At 34.9% G+C, this 17,755-nt stretch overlaps 1 protein-coding gene across 1 annotated transcript in view; it reads right to left on the bottom strand.

Moving 5' to 3' along the window:
- Positions 1-243: 243 nt before the first annotated feature.
- The window catches only part of LOC127868656 (erlin-1-like), a 23,833-nt gene continuing 6,321 nt past the window's right edge, over positions 244-17,755 (bottom strand). Inside the window, exons 4-12 of the mRNA XM_052410591.1 lie at positions 14,753-14,833; positions 14,304-14,350; positions 13,506-13,693; positions 12,296-12,428; positions 11,157-11,248; positions 10,044-10,133; positions 8,202-8,281; positions 6,818-6,973; positions 244-2,389 (exon numbers count right to left, since the gene is read on the bottom strand). Coding sequence (XP_052266551.1) covers positions 2,384-2,389; positions 6,818-6,973; positions 8,202-8,281; positions 10,044-10,133; positions 11,157-11,248; positions 12,296-12,428; positions 13,506-13,693; positions 14,304-14,350; positions 14,753-14,833 — 873 coding nt within the window. The 3' untranslated portion in view covers positions 244-2,383. The remainder of the gene's footprint in view (positions 2,390-6,817; positions 6,974-8,201; positions 8,282-10,043; positions 10,134-11,156; positions 11,249-12,295; positions 12,429-13,505; positions 13,694-14,303; positions 14,351-14,752; positions 14,834-17,755) is intronic.

Here is a 17,755-nt window from a genome sequence, read left to right as displayed (position 1 = left end):
ATGACCTTGACCTTTCACCACTCAAAATGTGCAGCTCCATGAGATACACATGCATGCCAAATATCAAGTTGCTATTTTCAATATTTCAAAAGTTCTTGCAAAACTTTACTGTAACCTTAAAGTTTTGGGACAGAATGAGACAGACAGACAGGCCAAAAACTATATACCCCCGATTTATCGATCTGGGGGCATAAAAAGCGTTTGTAAAAAAGATATTCCTCTTCAAATAGACAAACACAGAAGTGATATCAATAATTATTTGTTTCTATCAAACGTTTGATCACATTTTATGATGACAACATGAAACGTGCAGCGTACCTGAATATGATTATCATTAAATAATAATAATTACAACGATAACACAGATATATACCAACAATATTCAGATGAACATGTTTCCTATCAACAAATACACAGGTACAATATGAACAGGACATTTGAAACACATTTTGATTTTCTTGGTTACAAATAAAAAGTTTAAATCAACATTAAGACGAAATGTTAACTGAAATAATGGATTAAATTGCATTGGATATTTTATAGTTGATAGATGCTGCAAAACAACATCTTGTGTTCCAATATTTAGAATACACACAACGACATTGATTATAAATTTATGACCTTTAAATAGTCAACCAGATTACTGTTTAGTTAATATAGAAATTGACATGCAGATGATGTTTTACATACCATACAGTAGCAAATATTGTAAACAATACATGTAATACAGTACAATACAGAAATAATAGATCTCAAACAAGATACTTGTCTTGGATAATGATTTATCAGGCTGCAAGAAAAAAACATACCATACCGAGTATGAGTGATGAAATATTAATAAATAAAATCAAAATATAGGGTGTCAGTACACAGAACAACTATATATGTGAAGATAAATTGTTCATTATAACAGTTATACATTGCACTTAATCACAATCACCACGAGATTATTTTAATCTATACAGTCTCAAAAAACAACAACCATATTTTATCAAAGGCTGACCAAATTCCTAGCTAATTTCATACTAACATATTGAGATAAAATTGTAAATGTGAACAGTTATACAATGCACTTAATCACAATTAACTACATACTTACCGTAATTATTAATTTAAATAGTCTAAAGAAAACAAAAAACAAATTAAAGCAAAGGCAGACACATTTTAAAGCAGAATTGATACTTTCACACTTAAACATTCTGCAAACATACAGTCAAAACCCAATGGCTTGAACTCGCTTGGCTCCGATATCCTGTGGGCTCAAACTCTCTTCATAGCACAGATTTTTTATTGCTGTACATTCATATCAATTTCTGTCAAATGGCTAAATGGCTTCATGAGGGTTTAAATAATCAGATGGTTCGAACTCTTTTCACAGTCACAGTCACAATTTTTGCATAATCTTTTGTTTGATTGGCTTTAAATTGATTTAGGACGCATCAAGCTGTTAATCAATTACCATAGAAGCGCTTGATTAAATGCTTTATACATGATGTATTATTATGTCTGAAATGGCTGCAGCACAATATGTACCATGTCAACTTGATGGAAAAGAAAAATTGTATCTATAATTCATGACATTCTTGACAAAAAAACAACTCAAGTGAATAAATAAATACATGTCGTGTCATTTAATATTTCAGTGATGAGCATATAATAGTTATGTATGTTTTGTTTCTTATTGTTGTTCCTTACATATTGTCGTAAATATGCTACGTAAAAACGGGCTTATATAATAAACATTTATAATATGATATTTGTTTGATTGTATGTGTAACTGTTTTAAAATATATAATGAAAATATTTAGTATACATTTGGTTCTTATCAATTCAAAAGCATAAAGTAATACAGAGTAAAGGCAATATGCATTCACTTCAACTGGAGATGTTACTCTATTGCAGATTTATCTTAGTAAACATATGTATATTAGAAATCGGTTGACTAAAATTCCTGATGGCTCAAACTTTGTTGTCGATCCCAGCAAGTTTGAGGTATCGACTGTACCTTATTGTACTAGGATCACATTTAAGTTTGAGAAAAGGGATCAATATGAGTTGACACATAGCAGCTGTTTATACCATTAAAGTACTTTTGCATAAAATTATAAATATATCTACATTTGCTGTAAGATTTTCTTGAAACTACACACATAACCTGAGTGACTCAAACATACAGCTCTTTATCACGAAACATGCAACTTATTATCGAAAGATGATGGCATCAGGAAACACTCAACTAATAATTGACAGATGATGGATTGCATCAGGAAACACTCAACTAATAGATAATGGAAGGCACCGTCTGGTAGAGAAGTTGTCTCGAAAATGTTCTTTATCACATTCATGTATCTGCAGCCATTGAAATGTTCGAAAACTGGAATGATCATTGCTGCAAACAAAATAAATAATCATTAATTGCTATAGAATAAGGTGTTTCAATGAAAACAAGGGTTTCAAACACTCAATGGAGATAATTTTGGAATAAAATAGAGAAAGACCTTGATTTGGAACAGATTTTTGGAACAAGAGGGCCATGATGGCCCTTAATCGCTCACCTGACTAACCAAATACAATCCCAACCCAGATTACATCAAGATAAACATTCTGACCAAATTTCATAAAGATTGGATGAAACTTGTGACCTCTATGGTCTACACAAGGTATTTCAAATATTTGACCTTTTGACCTAGTTTTTGACCCCAGGTGACCCAAATACAATCCCAACCCAGATTTCATCAAGATAAACATTCTGATCAAATTTTATAAAAAAATTGGATGAAAACTGTGACCTCTATTGCCTACACAAGGTTTTTCTATTATTTGACCTAGTGACCTAGATGACCCAAATACAATCCCAATCCAGATTTCTTCAAGACAAACATTCTGACCAAATTTCATAAAGATTGGATGAAAGCTGTGACCTCTAATGTCTATACAAGGTTTTTCTATTATTTGACCTAGTTTTTGACCCAAGATGACCCAAATACAATCCCAACCCAGCTTTCATCAAGATAAACATTCTGACCAAATTTCATTAAGATTGGATAAAAACTGCGACCTCTATTGTCCATACAAGGTTTTTCTATTATTTGACATAGTGACCTAGTTTTTGACCTAGTGACCTAGTTTTTGACCCCAGATGACCCAAATACAATTCCAAACCAGTTTTTATCAAGATATATAATTGCATGTTTACATGCAAATCCCCTTCTTTTTTCTTATGAGAGCTATTAAAACAGGCTCTACCTTCCCTATTAATTAAGGTTTATAAATCTCTATATCTTCCCATGGCCTAGAGTTCCTAGCATAACATTTAACTCAAACAACAATTTACACCTATCTATAGGTTTATTATGTATGTAGATATATAGTGGCAATGTTAAACCACTTTGTAATCTGAAAAAAACTAAAATATTAATAATGTTTGCTTATATTATACATATCACACTTTCGTGTAATCCTTTTTCTCCCTAGACACATAGAATTAAAAGTATTATTATGTTAATTTTAACAATAAAATCACAGATCACAAAGTCTAAAGACTCCAACAAACCCATTGCAGTATTTACTGAACAGTGGGTCTAATAATGATGCCACATACAACAGTATGTGTTTTCACCATATTTACTCATAAAAATTGGGCTATTCTCTCTCTTTCCTTTTAAAAAACACATCCAATAACAATATCATATTAATAATAATAATAAGACGAAGAAGTATAAGAACATAACATAAACATAGAAATTTAATACTATAAAACAAGTCATGAATTTCTTTAAAATCCAAGTTCTTTTGGATGTAATTATCCTTTTTCTTTCATTTCTATATTTTCTGCATTGAAATTCTTATTGTTTACATTCTGTAAAGTGCAATGTCAAGGTCGTTCGCCATGGGAAAATTTCTATTTTAAAATGGATTGACCTATTTGTAATTTTTAATAAGAAATTTCGGCCAATCAGCGCCACCGTTATAAAAGCCTATTTACCAATAAAAATGCCGCTTTTTAACAGCGTTAGGCTCAGCCAATGTGCAGTTTATAATGAGTATTGCATTTATATCCCATCTAATTTAATTATAAGTAAAGCTATTTTTTAAATTACTAGATTTTTATTAAAGCACTGCACAAACACTGCAAAGTTTTTAATTTTTATCAATGGTACAGCCCAGTAAAATCGGGCTGTCCATTTTATGGCCGTTTTCGACCTTTTAATGCAGAGTTTTATATTAAGCAGTGTGCTCGGGCAATGGTTTATTAACCGAAGTCCCATGGGTAAACAACCCCATTAGTCAGTCAGTTATCAAGATAAACATTCTGACCAAATTTCATAGAGATTAGATGAAAACTGTGACCGACTGACTATTGGGGTTATTTACCCTCGGGACTTCGGTTAAAAACCATTGCCCGAGCACACTGCTTAACATAGAACTCTGCATAAAAAGCCGAAAACGGCCATAAAATGGACAGCCCGATTTTACTGGGCTGTACCATTGGTATAAATATAAAACTTTGCAGTGTTGGTGCGGTGCCTTAATAAAAATCTATTGGTTTAAAAATATATAACCTTTATATGAAGCGTTAAAAAGACGCAGTGCTATACAGTGAATAGGCCTAACGCGGTTAAAAAGCGACGTTTTAATTGGTTGATGCGTTTATATAACGATGGCGCTGATTGGCCAAAATTTCTTATTAAGGATTGCCTGTAGGTCAATCCGTTTTAAAATAGATTTTCCCACGGCTGACTTTGTACTTTTAAGAAAAAGTAAACAATAATGGTTTATATGCAAAAATATAAATGAAAGAACAAGAATGAGTTAATCCAAAAGAACTTGGAGTTGTTTTTTAGTTTTAGATTACTATGTTTTTGTTACGTTACTGTACTTATTATTAATTTATATCATTCATATGATGTTGTTATTGTATGTTATTCTTTGTATTGTTTTTTTTAAGGAGGAGAGAGAAAAGGAATAGCCCAATTTTTATAAGTAAAGATGGTGAAAACACACATACTGTTGTATGTGGCAGCATCATTACCAGACCCACTGTTCAGTATATACTGCAATGGGTTTGTTGGAGTCTTTAGACTTTGTGATCTGTGGTTTAAAAATTTGAATCCAAATAGGACTATTTTAATATATTAATTATAGAAAAAAGGAATACACAGATGTGTAATATGTTTGTGTAACAATATAATAATATTTGAGGGTTTTCCAGATCACAAAGTGGTTGAACATTGCCACAATATGTTTACATGCATAGTCAAGTACCCTTTTTATGTGTATGTTTAAAGTTTAAACTAAACGCCAAACAACAAGATCTAATCATAAGAGAGATATGTTTATATCTAAGAACATTTATTAATAGGGATGCCAGAGCCTGATTTAACAGCTCTCAAATGTAGAGTGAAGTTGCATGTGCAAATGCAATTATATGAGAAGGAAAGGAAAAAAAAAAGACAATATATGATATCACATAGAGTGTGTAACTCTCAATTATATATTAATATTGCAATTGAGTATTGAGTTGTTAAAAAATTAATGAGTACAAGTTTATGTATGTGGCTCAATGTTGAACACTTGCAGACAGGGAATATAGCCGTAATGCTCCAACATAAGACCCTGTCTGTATGGAACTTAAGGAGGATTGGGCTATGGAAAAGAGAGATCCCCCCAGAGTGGCATTAAAACAATATTTAAAAGTGGGTTTAGTAATAAACCCTTATATGTTAAGGGCAATAACTTACGTGTCTCCAAACGGTCACCTTCATAGGGCCACATAAAAATTAAGGGTAAGACAATGTACTTTACAGTTAAAAATAAGACAAAGACAGCTAAATTTGTACAAGATGTACATTATTTACAATATGTACAGGACTATATGCATTTATATATTTAAAATACATGTTGCCACCCTGGAGGGTTGAAAGAAGGAGAGATTTTATGGAAGTGTAGGCCGATGTGGTGGGGGAAAAGAAGAGCCAGCAGGGATGGTGTCACTCAGTTGTACTAAGAGAGGTAATTGTGATGATGAAGTCTACAATGGTTGATTCCCCTGTGACCTCTACTGTCTTCATAAACAAATTGTTGACGGTTTTTCTATTATTTGACCTAGTGACCTAGTTTTTGACCTCAGATGACCCAAATACAATCCCAACCAAGATTTCATCAAGATAAACAATCTGACCAAATTTCGTAAAGATTGGATGAAAACTGCGATCTCTATTGTCTACACAAGGTTTTTCAATTATTTGACCTAGTTTTGGACCTAGTTTTTGACCCCAGATGACCCAAATACAATCCCAACCCAGATTTCATCAAGATAAACATTGTGACCAAATTTCATAAATATTGGATGAAAACTGCGACCTCTATTGTCTACACAAGCAAATTGTTGACGGACTCACACATGCACGCACACACGCACATACGGACGCCGGACATCACACGGTCACATAAGCTCACCATGTCACTTTGTGACAGGTGAGCTAAAAAAAGCAATATAAAAGGCCATACATGATAGATCATGTGACGATTATGGTTTTCATTTTGAGTATCAGAGCATTTTAACACCGTTTTCTTCATGTTAAAAAACCTTTTGTTTTTGTTCAGTCTGTAACTATAAATACAAATGAAATTTCTCGTGTTATTCTGAATTACAATTAAAAACACACGATTGTTTGTAGGATCATATGAAAATCTCAAGTTAACAAGCGTTTGCAATAAAAACACACTGCATAGGTTTGTTCTATTGCATATAAAACAGTTTTTTAAAACATCCTTAAACACTATTGGCAATATTTTTACCACAAAATGTTATTACCGTCGACTTTGAAGAAGATTGAGCAATATCTGCGGATTTCCCAAAAGAGGATGGGTCCATGAATATCTGTGGTATATTGGTACCAAAGAACATCTTCGTGTTAGCTGTTACTGACTGGTATCTGAGCATTTCTAAATACTCCTTTGTAAGCTTCAACTGAAACGAAAGATACGTGTTAGATGAAATGCTTTTCTTCTGACACATTTTCACAAATGCCAAATAAACAAGGGCTGTTTGTAAAACATGCATGCCCCCCAAATGGGCTGTCAGTTGTAGTGGCAGCCATTGTGTGAATACATTTTTTCTCACTGAGACCTTGACCTTTGACCTAGTGACCTGCAAATCAATAGGGTTCATCTGCCAGTCATGATCTTTGTACTTATGAAGTTTCATGATCCTAGGCCTAATTATTCTTAAGTTATCATCCGGAAAACATTTTACTATTTGGAGTCATTGTGACCTTGACCTTTGACCTAGTGACCTGAAAATCGATAGGGGTCACCTGCCAGTCATTATCAATGTACCTATAAAGTTTCATGAACCTAGGCGTAAGCATTCTTGAGTTATCATCCGGAAACCATTTTACTGTTTCGAGTCACTGCGACCTTGACCTTTGACCTAGTGACCTGAAAATCAATAGGGGTCATCTGCCAGTCATGATAAATGTTCCTATGAAGTTTCATGATCCTAGGCATAAGCATTCTTGAGTTATCATCCAGAAACCATTTTACTATTTCGAGTCACTGTGACCTTGACCTTTGACCTAGTGACCTGAAAATCGATAGGGGTCATCTGCCAATCATGATCAATGTACCTATGAAGTTTCATGATCCTAGGTGTAAGCATTCTTGAGTTATCATCCGGAAACCATTTTACTATTAACGGGAATAACTGTGACCTTGACCTTTGACCTGAAAATCAATAGGGGTCATCTGCCAGTCATGATCAATGTACCTATGAAGTTTCATGATCCAAGGCCTAAGCGTTCTTGAGTTATCATCTGGAAACCATCTGGTGGACGGACCGACCGACCGACATGTGCAAAACAATATACCCCCTCTTCTTCGAAGGGGGGCATAAAAATTTATTATTTTTATTTGCATAAGTTTATTTTATTTCTTTTTATCTTGTTGTGCAGTAAGTCAAAATGAAGCAATCCGAAACAAGAGTTTTTCACAAAATACAGAGCTTGAAAAGATTTTCTACAATTATATTTCAGAAAGTTGAACAGTTGTTGCACAGACATGTAACACATAAACTTAAATTGATTTGTATTTTTTTTTTAAGATTTAAGCAGAGCCAAGATCTGCATACTTTGTGACAAAACAGATATTGACAATGCACACTTGTTTGTGGAGTTACCAGGAGATAGTTAAGAACCTACTTTGTTTGCCTCTGACTCTTTCTGTACTCTGTAATAATTAGCATCTGCCATTGCCTTTTCCTTCGCAAGATGGGTTTGATCTAAAACAGCGTAAATATGCATAGATGAAACAATGTTCTAGAATAACATCTAGACCCTTTGTAGCTCGTTCTAAATATGAGCACAATTAAACATCTGGGAGTTACATTTTTATAATTCTTATATATATTTCAGTTTGAATCTCGGTCACACAAAAACAACAAAAAGACACGTACAAGAGGGCATGTATGGCCCAGAAGCACTCACCTGAGCTTGGCACAGTTTTTGACCCAGATTCAAACAAGGCCTTTGTAATGTCAAGATAAATATTTGTACCAAGTTTCATCAAGATTGAGTAAGAAAACAAACCCTCTAAAGTGGCAATACCTTTTTTAGCTCACCTGAGCACAACGTCCTCATGGTGAGCTTTTGTGATCACCTTTTGTCCATCGTCCGTTGTGCGATGTCAACATTTGCCTTGTTAACTCTCTAGAGGCCACATTTATTGTCCAATCTTCATGCAATTTGGTCAGAAGATTGGTCTCAATTATATCTTGGATGAGTTCGAAAATGGTTACGTTCGCTTGAAAAACATGGCTGCCAAGGGGCGGGGCATTTTTCCTTATATGGCTATAGCAAAACCTTGTTAACACTCTAGAGGCCACATTTATTGTCTGATTTTCGTGAAACTTGGTCAGAAGATTCTTCCCAATAATAACTTGGACGAGTTCAAAAATGATGTCGGTTGGTTGAAAAACATGGCCGCCAGGGGGCGGGGCATTTTTCCTTATATGGCTATAGTAAAACCTTGTTAACACTCTAGAGGCCACATTTATTTTCTGATCTTCATGAAACTTGCTCAGAAGATTTGTCCCAATGATATCTTGGATGAGATAAAAAAATTGGTAAACTTTGCTTGAAAAACATGGCTGCAAAGGGGTGGGACATTTTTCCTTATATGGCTGTATATAGCTATAGTAAAATCTTGTTAACACTCTAGAGGCCACATTTACTATCCAATCTTCATGAAACTTGGTCAGAAGATTCATCCTGATAATATCTTGGTCGAGTTCAAATGATGCCAGTTAGTTGGAAAACATGGCTGCCAGGGGGCGGGGCGGGGCATTTTTCCTTCTATGGTTATAGTAAAACCTTGTGAACACTTTAAAGGCCACATGTATTTTCCAATCTTCATGAAACTTGGCCAGAAGATTTGTCTCAATAATATCTTGTTATCTCAGGTGAGCGACTTTGGGCCTTTCAGGCCCTCTTGTTTTCCTAAGCTGGTGACCTTGTTTTTAGACACACATGATTCAGAGTCAAACTAAGCCTAGATATTGTCAATATGCACATTATCACCAAGTTTTATCATGATTTAGTAAAAATGTAGCCTCTAGAGCAATAACAAGGTTTTTCTACAATTTGACCTAGTTTTTTTTTATGCACATGACACACATTCTACCTTGACCTGGTTGTTGTCAAGATTAAAATTCTGACCAAGTTTCATCAAAAATGAGTCATTAATTTGGCTTTTACAGAGGGAGCAAGGTTTTTCTAAGATATGACCAAGTTTTTGGAGGCATGTGGACCAGATTCTAACTTGGCCTATATATAGTAAAGATAAACACTCTGCGCAAGTTCAATCAATAAATGCATAATAAATGTGGCATGTAGAATAGTAACAAGCTTAAAGATGACAGGACACAATGTTTTCAAGATAAAGAGTGATCACGATTTCTCACCATGAACACCTTGTGCTCAGGTGAGACAAAAAAGGGAAGGTCTAATGAGGAAAACTTATAACCTGTACAGCCTGAAACACACCTTCAATTTCAGACATTCTCTTTTCTGACTCTTTCTCCATGACCTTCTGTTCCCACTGTATCTTAGCAACAGACGCGTTTTTTTCAGCCTCTGGATGGATAGAAAATAATAGAGGTTCATAAAGGACTGCAGTTTTGTCAGCATAAAAAATATGTGCGCAAAATCTCCAAAGAATACAAGACAGTCATACTTTGCTTTAAAATGTCAAATATGCTTAAGTGCCAATCAAAATATAACTGTTAGTATGATAATAATAATAATATACACGTCTCCTCCAAGAATTAAAGATATCAAACAATACGAATGCTTGCTAGAGTATTTTTTCATTAATTTTTCTAAGATAAAATGTCTATGACTTGGCTTGTGATTACAGATTATAAAGGAATAGCTGGAGTTAACCTAAAACCTTAAAAAAGAAGGACATCATGGTCAGAGATTCACCTATATTATGAGGTGCGACTGGTTTATGACAACCGTTTGTGGTCAATAATGAAGATAAACCGTTTGTGGTCAACGAAGATTGTTCCAATAATGCAACTGATTTCAAAAGTAAAGATTTTTTTTAAAGAAGCTATGCTATATAATTCAAATTAAAACACTAAACCTTAAAAAGTTCAGGCACTGCCAACTTTGACCACAAGGGCATATACCCGTAACACCTCGTTGCTTTGTTGTTTCAGAGAAGACATGCAACATTTTGATTCCCAGGGCATGATTTAAACAAACTTGGTACAGGACGAATTTAGGATACTACACACCAAATATGAAATCCCTGTACTTATTGTTTCAGAAGGTTTTTCAAGTTTTAGTTAGTTAGTTAATTTTTTTTTAGCTTATCTGACCTATATATGAAGTGGACTAGAATTATTTGAACAACTTTGTAAGACGGTCACACAAGGGTCATTCCTGTAAAGTTTTGCTTACCCATGGGTTAAGGGGATGTCAATTGAATGATAAGGTGATGCACAGTGCACTAAAGATGGGAGGTCCCAAAAGCTTACCCTGTTCATTGCAGAGTCGAGCTAAAAATGTTGTAAAGTATGGCATCATTTCAAGTGTGCAACATGTATCAGTAGAAGTTTTATAAAAGTCAAAGCACTGCTGCCTTAATACCTATGATAGCCTTCTTGCGATCAGTCTCTGCTTCCTTTTCAACAACTTTCTGTTTTTGAACTGCTATCAACAGCTTGGTCTTTTCAGCCTCCCTAAAAATCAAAATCATATCACATTGGCCAGATCACTGGCACTCCAACAGTTTGAAAAAGTAACAACTGCAAATTGTAACTAGTGACCTTAAAATCAATAGGGGTCATCTGCCAGTCATGATCAATGTACCTATGAAATTTCATGATCCTAGCCATAAGCATTCTTGAGTTATCATCCGGACACCATTTTACTATTTCGGGTCACCGTGACCTTGACCTTTGACCTAGTGACCTGAAAATCAATAGGGGTCATCTGTGAGTCATGATCATTCTACCTATCAAGTTTCATGATCCTAGGAATAAGCGTTTTTCAGTTATCATCCGGAAACCATTTTACTATTTCGGGTCATCATAACCTTGACCTTTGACCTAGTGACCTGAAAATCAATAGGGGTCATCTGCGAGTCATGATCAATCTACCTATCAAGTTTCATGATCCTAGGCCTAAGCGTTCTTGAGTTATCATCCGGAAACCATTTTACTATTTCGGGTCACTGTGACCTTGACCTTTGACCTAGTTACCTCAAAATCAATAGGGGTCATCTGCGAGTCCTGATCAATCTACCTATCAAGTTTCATAATCCTAGGCCTAAGCGTTCTTGAGTTATCATCCGGAAACCATTTTACTATTTCGGGTCACTGTGACCTTGACCTTTGACCTAGTGACCTGAAAGGGGGGTCATCTGCGAGTCATGATCAATGTACCTATGAAGTTTCATGATCCTAGGCCCAAGCGTTCTTGAGTTATCGTCTGACAACCACCTGGTGGACGGACCGACAGACCGACCGACAGACCGACCGACCGACATGAGCAAAGCAATATACCCCCACTTCTTCGAAGGGGGGCATAAAAAGTGATTATGTATAAATCATGATTCGAATCAGTTGAAAGATTATTGTTATATTAAATATTTAAAGCTTGTTTTTACTGACTATAAGCAGAATTATGAAACATTTTTTTCAGTTTAAGTGTATCACTATAATTAAATGGTGAATAACAATCTTACTGTGTAGACCAACATTATCCCCACAACTACTATTTCTTACATCATTTCATAATTTTTCCTGATCGTCTCGGGGATTTTGGGCTTGGTTACACGGACACCTTGCACTGTGAGTCCAGGAGCATTTTCTATTAGGTCCTTTTGCAGAGAGGCTCGCAGGTTTTCATCAATTTGATCTGAAAACATGTGTATACCATTCAAAGCATAAGGCATTTCATTCAGTGATAGATCTTGAGAAAGGGGAGTTTGGGCTCAACTCTCTGCCTGAAACCAAGGCTTGGAAACACCACAGCAAAAACAACAACAAGATGCTGATATAAACAATTTCAGATGCCCCTGGTGGAAGCCTTGCCAGAATTGATTCATTGCTCCATGGAATGTCTTAGTGCAAAATCAGGTCAAGGTCAAAATGGATGGAAGTATCAAAGCTATTAAGTTTGGATGTGCCGAGTGTTGTATGGAAGTATCAAAGCTATTTAGTTTGTGGTAGTGATGTTGAGTGCATGGTCATTTTGTCTTAACCAAGAAATCTCACTTCCTGAACCTTTTTTAGTCCAAGAAAAAGGTCAATCTTAAGGTCAAATTGAGATGAGTTGATGTGGGCGCGTTATGCAAACATAATATCTATGGAAGTATCTTAACTTTGTTGCAAGCAGTACTATGGAAGTTTCGAAACTTTGTTGCAAGCAGTACTATGGAGGTATCTTAACTTTGTTGCAAGCAGTACAATGAAAGTTTCGAAACTTTGTTGCAAGCAGTACAATGTATATATGTAAGACATCAATTATTCTTAGTCCAAAAGGTCCATGTCAAGTTAAAAATGAGTGCAGGTGATGTGGTTGTTTAAATATGCACAGATCAAAGTATCAAAGCTTTAGAGAAAGAATGATTGATGTTAAAGAAAACACATGCCATTTAGGGTTAAACTCATACCGACATACAGAAAAACAAACAAACAGGTCCAATGCTCTATGCTCCCCGCATCAGTAAATATAGGGAGCAGAAAAAATTACTTCTAAAAGCTAAATAGCCACGTGATTAAACTGGCTTCTAAGCTTTTATGTAACCGCGTGTTATAATGTGATCATTACGATTAAGATCAGATACCTGTTAAGAAAAAAATCATTTACATTTCTAAAATTTCAAAAAGGAAGCAAATGTTCCAGTTTATCTCTGGACATTGACTGTCTGTCAAAACATGTATTATACATACGCAAAAACAGCAGTAAAGTGGTTAATCCACTACTACCCACCAAAGAGATCAATGTAGACCTCCTGGAGGTTATGAACGCTGCAGAACTGGTTGAGCTCATGGTGAATTTTGTTGTAGATGAGCACGCGATCGTAGTCTGCTGTATAGTCCTTGACGATCTGATGCACTGCGCTCACGTCCAGCTTGTTAACCACCTCAACGCGGTCAAAGTAGATTATGACACCACCACTAGGGATTGAATGTAACAATAATTGCCCAATGAGTCGGCGTTGCAATTGGCAACTCATATTTACCGGAATAATGTAAAATTCCTTCTGCTACAATATGCAACACTTGTTTCTTACATCCATTATCTTACTATCTTTGCAATACAATGAACTATGGTGTCTGAAAAGTTTAAGAAATATCTATTAATGATGGATAATTCTTCAAATCACCATGTGATGTTAAGATGTATGTGTAAGGGTATGTACTTTGTACCATTGCATGTATAGTGTAATGGTATGTACCTTGTAAAATGGCATGTATAGTGTAAGGGTATGTACCTTGTACCATGGCATGTTAAGTGTAAGGGTATGTACCTTGTACCATGGCATGTAAAGTGTAAGGGTATGTACCTTGTACCATGACATGTATAGTGTAAGGGTATGTACCTTGTAATATAAAATGACATAAATAGTGTAAGGGCATGTACCTTTTACCATGGCATGTATAGTTTAAGGGTATGTACCTTTTACCATGACATTCATAGTGTAAGGGTATGTACCTTGTACCATGGCATGTATAGTGTAAGGGTATGTACCTTGTAAAATGACATAAATAGTGTAAGGGTATGTACCTTGTACCACATGGAATATTTTTCACCTCATCTGTCTGCAAAGTAGTCTGCAAATAGTTTAACAAAATATATAATATCTATTGTTATTCTTGTATTATGTATAATATGTAATGCTACTGTCTATGAACAATGCAAATACCCGGTAGCAATACACAATGTAATGAGATATCACAAGTAATGCTACAACAAATTATTAGGTAATCAGGTTTAAAACATTCATTATTGAGTATATCTTTCACGACTTGACATTTTGTTGTTTTTGAAACATTTAGAGCAGCTAAAGAACATTTAAAAGTTAACATAAAACTGTGCAATAAAACTGTACACTTTCTACAATTGCTTTGTAGTTGGAAAAGATTTCTTTGATACTGCTTATACCATTGAAGGACATATGTTTAACTATTTTTTCCATTTCCATCAAGCACAATGCATGATGAGAAGACACCTACCTGGACACTCCTAAACGACGTAATGAAAGGAACCATGAAGTGGTAGCCTGGAGAACTCACACTGCTCAACAGCGCGCCACCCTGAACAAACACAGAGGCAAATATTCAATTACATGCATGTGCGTGTGAAAAGTCATCAAAATTAGCAAGTCCAAATTTGCCATAATTGAGATACGTTTTAAAAGATGTACGTTCCCCTGAAAATGATTGGCGCCAAATGTTCAATTGCTAAGAGTTATATTAAAAAAATTGTAATGCTGATCATCTAATGGCCATCAGATGGAACAAACATAACAAAAACTTAAACCCCAAATACATGAAACAACAAAAATACAAAACATTTCAAAAATTGTATGAAAGACATATCTACGTCACGTGGTTATCATAACTTATCATCGTTCTCCTATCTTTCAAATATTGAACATTTCCAATTCTGTTCTCAATCCATGCCTTAATCCTCTCCTGCACCAATCCTTATACATTACGGACATCAACTCTGGTACAAACCACGGTTCTATGTTGAGGTCATTCACATGTCTTAATTAATGATGTCATAAATTAAGTAAATATCAAACATGGCAGACAAATGAAAAATGAACAAGAGATAAGTGTAATTTATAATGTAACTAATCATTACATTGTGACATATTAATTATCAGCTTAGAAAATACCAATATATTGAATATCATATCATGGCATTTAATAATAAAAGATTAAACCCTTTATATTGTTAACATTGAGATTTGCACTCTATATACATTGTAACATATTAATTAAAGTTCTTAATGGCCAGAGGATTTTCAGCACTGTCTGCGCCTCCGGAAAACGGAGGCACTCCCAAAGCAAACGGACCCGATCCCAAACCGAAATTATAATTAAAATTCCCAATTTCCAAAAAAAAAAAAAAAAAATTTTTTTTTTAAAGAATGAAGTGTCTTATAACTTGTGTGACTAACCAGTGTTTGTTTTGGTCAAAAATATCTGCTATAAGGTTTGACAGTTCAGTTCTTATCTCAGAGTGTAACTGTAACTGAAAAACAAAACTGCAGTACTTGAATTAACGTTGAACATGCCCAATATTGCATCTGTTTATATAAAGCAGACAAAATAACAAATAAAAACAAATTTATTTGTTAAACCACATAATTATTTAAGCATGATTAATTCACAATTTTTTCCCAAATGAGCCGTTTCATCAAAGCAAAAATTCCCAAAATGACCAATTTTGTTGATAAAAAATTCCCAATTAGGTCAGACTCCTTTCCCCATAATAGGCAGAAAACCCCCTGATGGCAATAGGCAATATCATAGAAATATTGCATATGCACTATAATCTTAATATCACTACATGTACAGCTCTTTGATCCTGGTTATTCATCAACAATTCTTTTCTTAAGAATAAAGAGAACATATAGAAAAATACAGATAATTCCGTATTATGTATGTTTATACATGAAAAAGTTTCTTCAGATGTGATGCGGAAGTGGTTTGGCCTCTGACTAGTTATCCTTAAAATTGATTAGGCTTCTTATTTCCTCAAAGTAACCAATTGAGGAGGATACTAGCTTGGATGATTGTTGGTCACCGTGTTCTCTAAATATCCATCAGGAACACAACATGCAATGGGGGAAACAATATTCATGTAACAAGTCTCTGTGACATTGACCTTGGGCCTAAATGTTAAAGGGTGTCTTCCTTTCCTGCCATTTTACTAGCATACAAATGTGATTGATGTAAACGTTCTCTAGATATTATGCAAAAACTAAATTGGTGTCTGGACTGATACAAGCAAAATACTCCCACAACATTGAACTTTGAAGAGAGCAGGAGAAAATAACAGAAGGCAAAAATTACAAGCCTGTCTATATATTACTGAGATTATAAGAAAGCTCAGTTACAATTTACCTGTGAAGGGCTTATTGGCATCGCACTGAAGTGCTGCGACTAGTATGTAATAGGTTTTTTTTTGCTTATGGGAGGAGAAGTTATTTTGTTGTCAGAATATCTTGAATAGTGGTGATTTTTTATGTAAATTAGTGTAAATAAGTACTGCATTTGTGCTTATTACATTTACTACAACATTTATTGCCAATAATGCAAAGCTAATTGTTTTAATTAATAACTGATCACAGGGACTGGGCAATAATAAAAGATCACAGGGACTGGGCAAATACTCAAACCGGTGAAACTTTCTGGTTTTGTATAAAAACTAAATTTCTTTGTTCCACTATCCTAGCAACCACCTAGTTACTAATAAAGGCGCTATAAAGCGCGAAGCGCGACACATATTATTAATTGCAATAATGAGTCTTGATAAAGGAAGCAGCCGCTTATCAATGAGGAGCACCATCACAGCACCCCAGTCTCATTACAATCAAGTCCTCCTACAGGTTTTTTTTTTAAGAACCACTTATAGAAGGCCGCAGGCCTGACCCGTATCTTGCCTGTGGTATGGACCCTTTGGTATGGACCTTTAACCCAGCTCACTATCCAGCGTTTAAACTTCCGGGTTTACATTTAAACCGACTATTAATAGCTTATTAATATCTTAGTTAGGTGATTTTTCAAGCGGTTCCGTAGTGTAGTGGTTACACGCTCGCTTCACATGTGAGGGGCCCAAGGTTCGAGCCCCAGTAGAATCAAATTATTTTATTTATGTTCTATGTTAACTTTTGTTTTGATGTAGACATTTTAGTTTAAATAAATATGCTGTTTTATTGTAACCTTTTTTTGTTTTTATTATGCCCATGGAATATATGTGTGAGAGGGAGGGGGGGGGGGGTCGTAAACACATTAAAACTTTTACAGTGTTTTCATATCAATGAGTACTTAACCCCTATCGTAAATGAGCAACGTAAGAATAAGTTCAGAATCATCTCCCCTTGAAGTTGAGAAAAATATGAAATTACGCTTACAAGATGAAGCAGATTTTTTAAAACCTACACAGTTCTGTTCCATTAATGAAAACTGCACACGGATGCCAGTAAAACAAGAGCACCGCCT

This window comes from Dreissena polymorpha, chromosome 2 (assembly GCF_020536995.1).
Source record: "Dreissena polymorpha isolate Duluth1 chromosome 2, UMN_Dpol_1.0, whole genome shotgun sequence".
Lineage (NCBI taxonomy): Eukaryota > Metazoa > Mollusca > Bivalvia > Myida > Dreissenidae > Dreissena > Dreissena polymorpha.
Note: the sequence above shows the minus strand (reverse complement) of the source record. Positions and strands in the feature narration are given on the sequence as shown.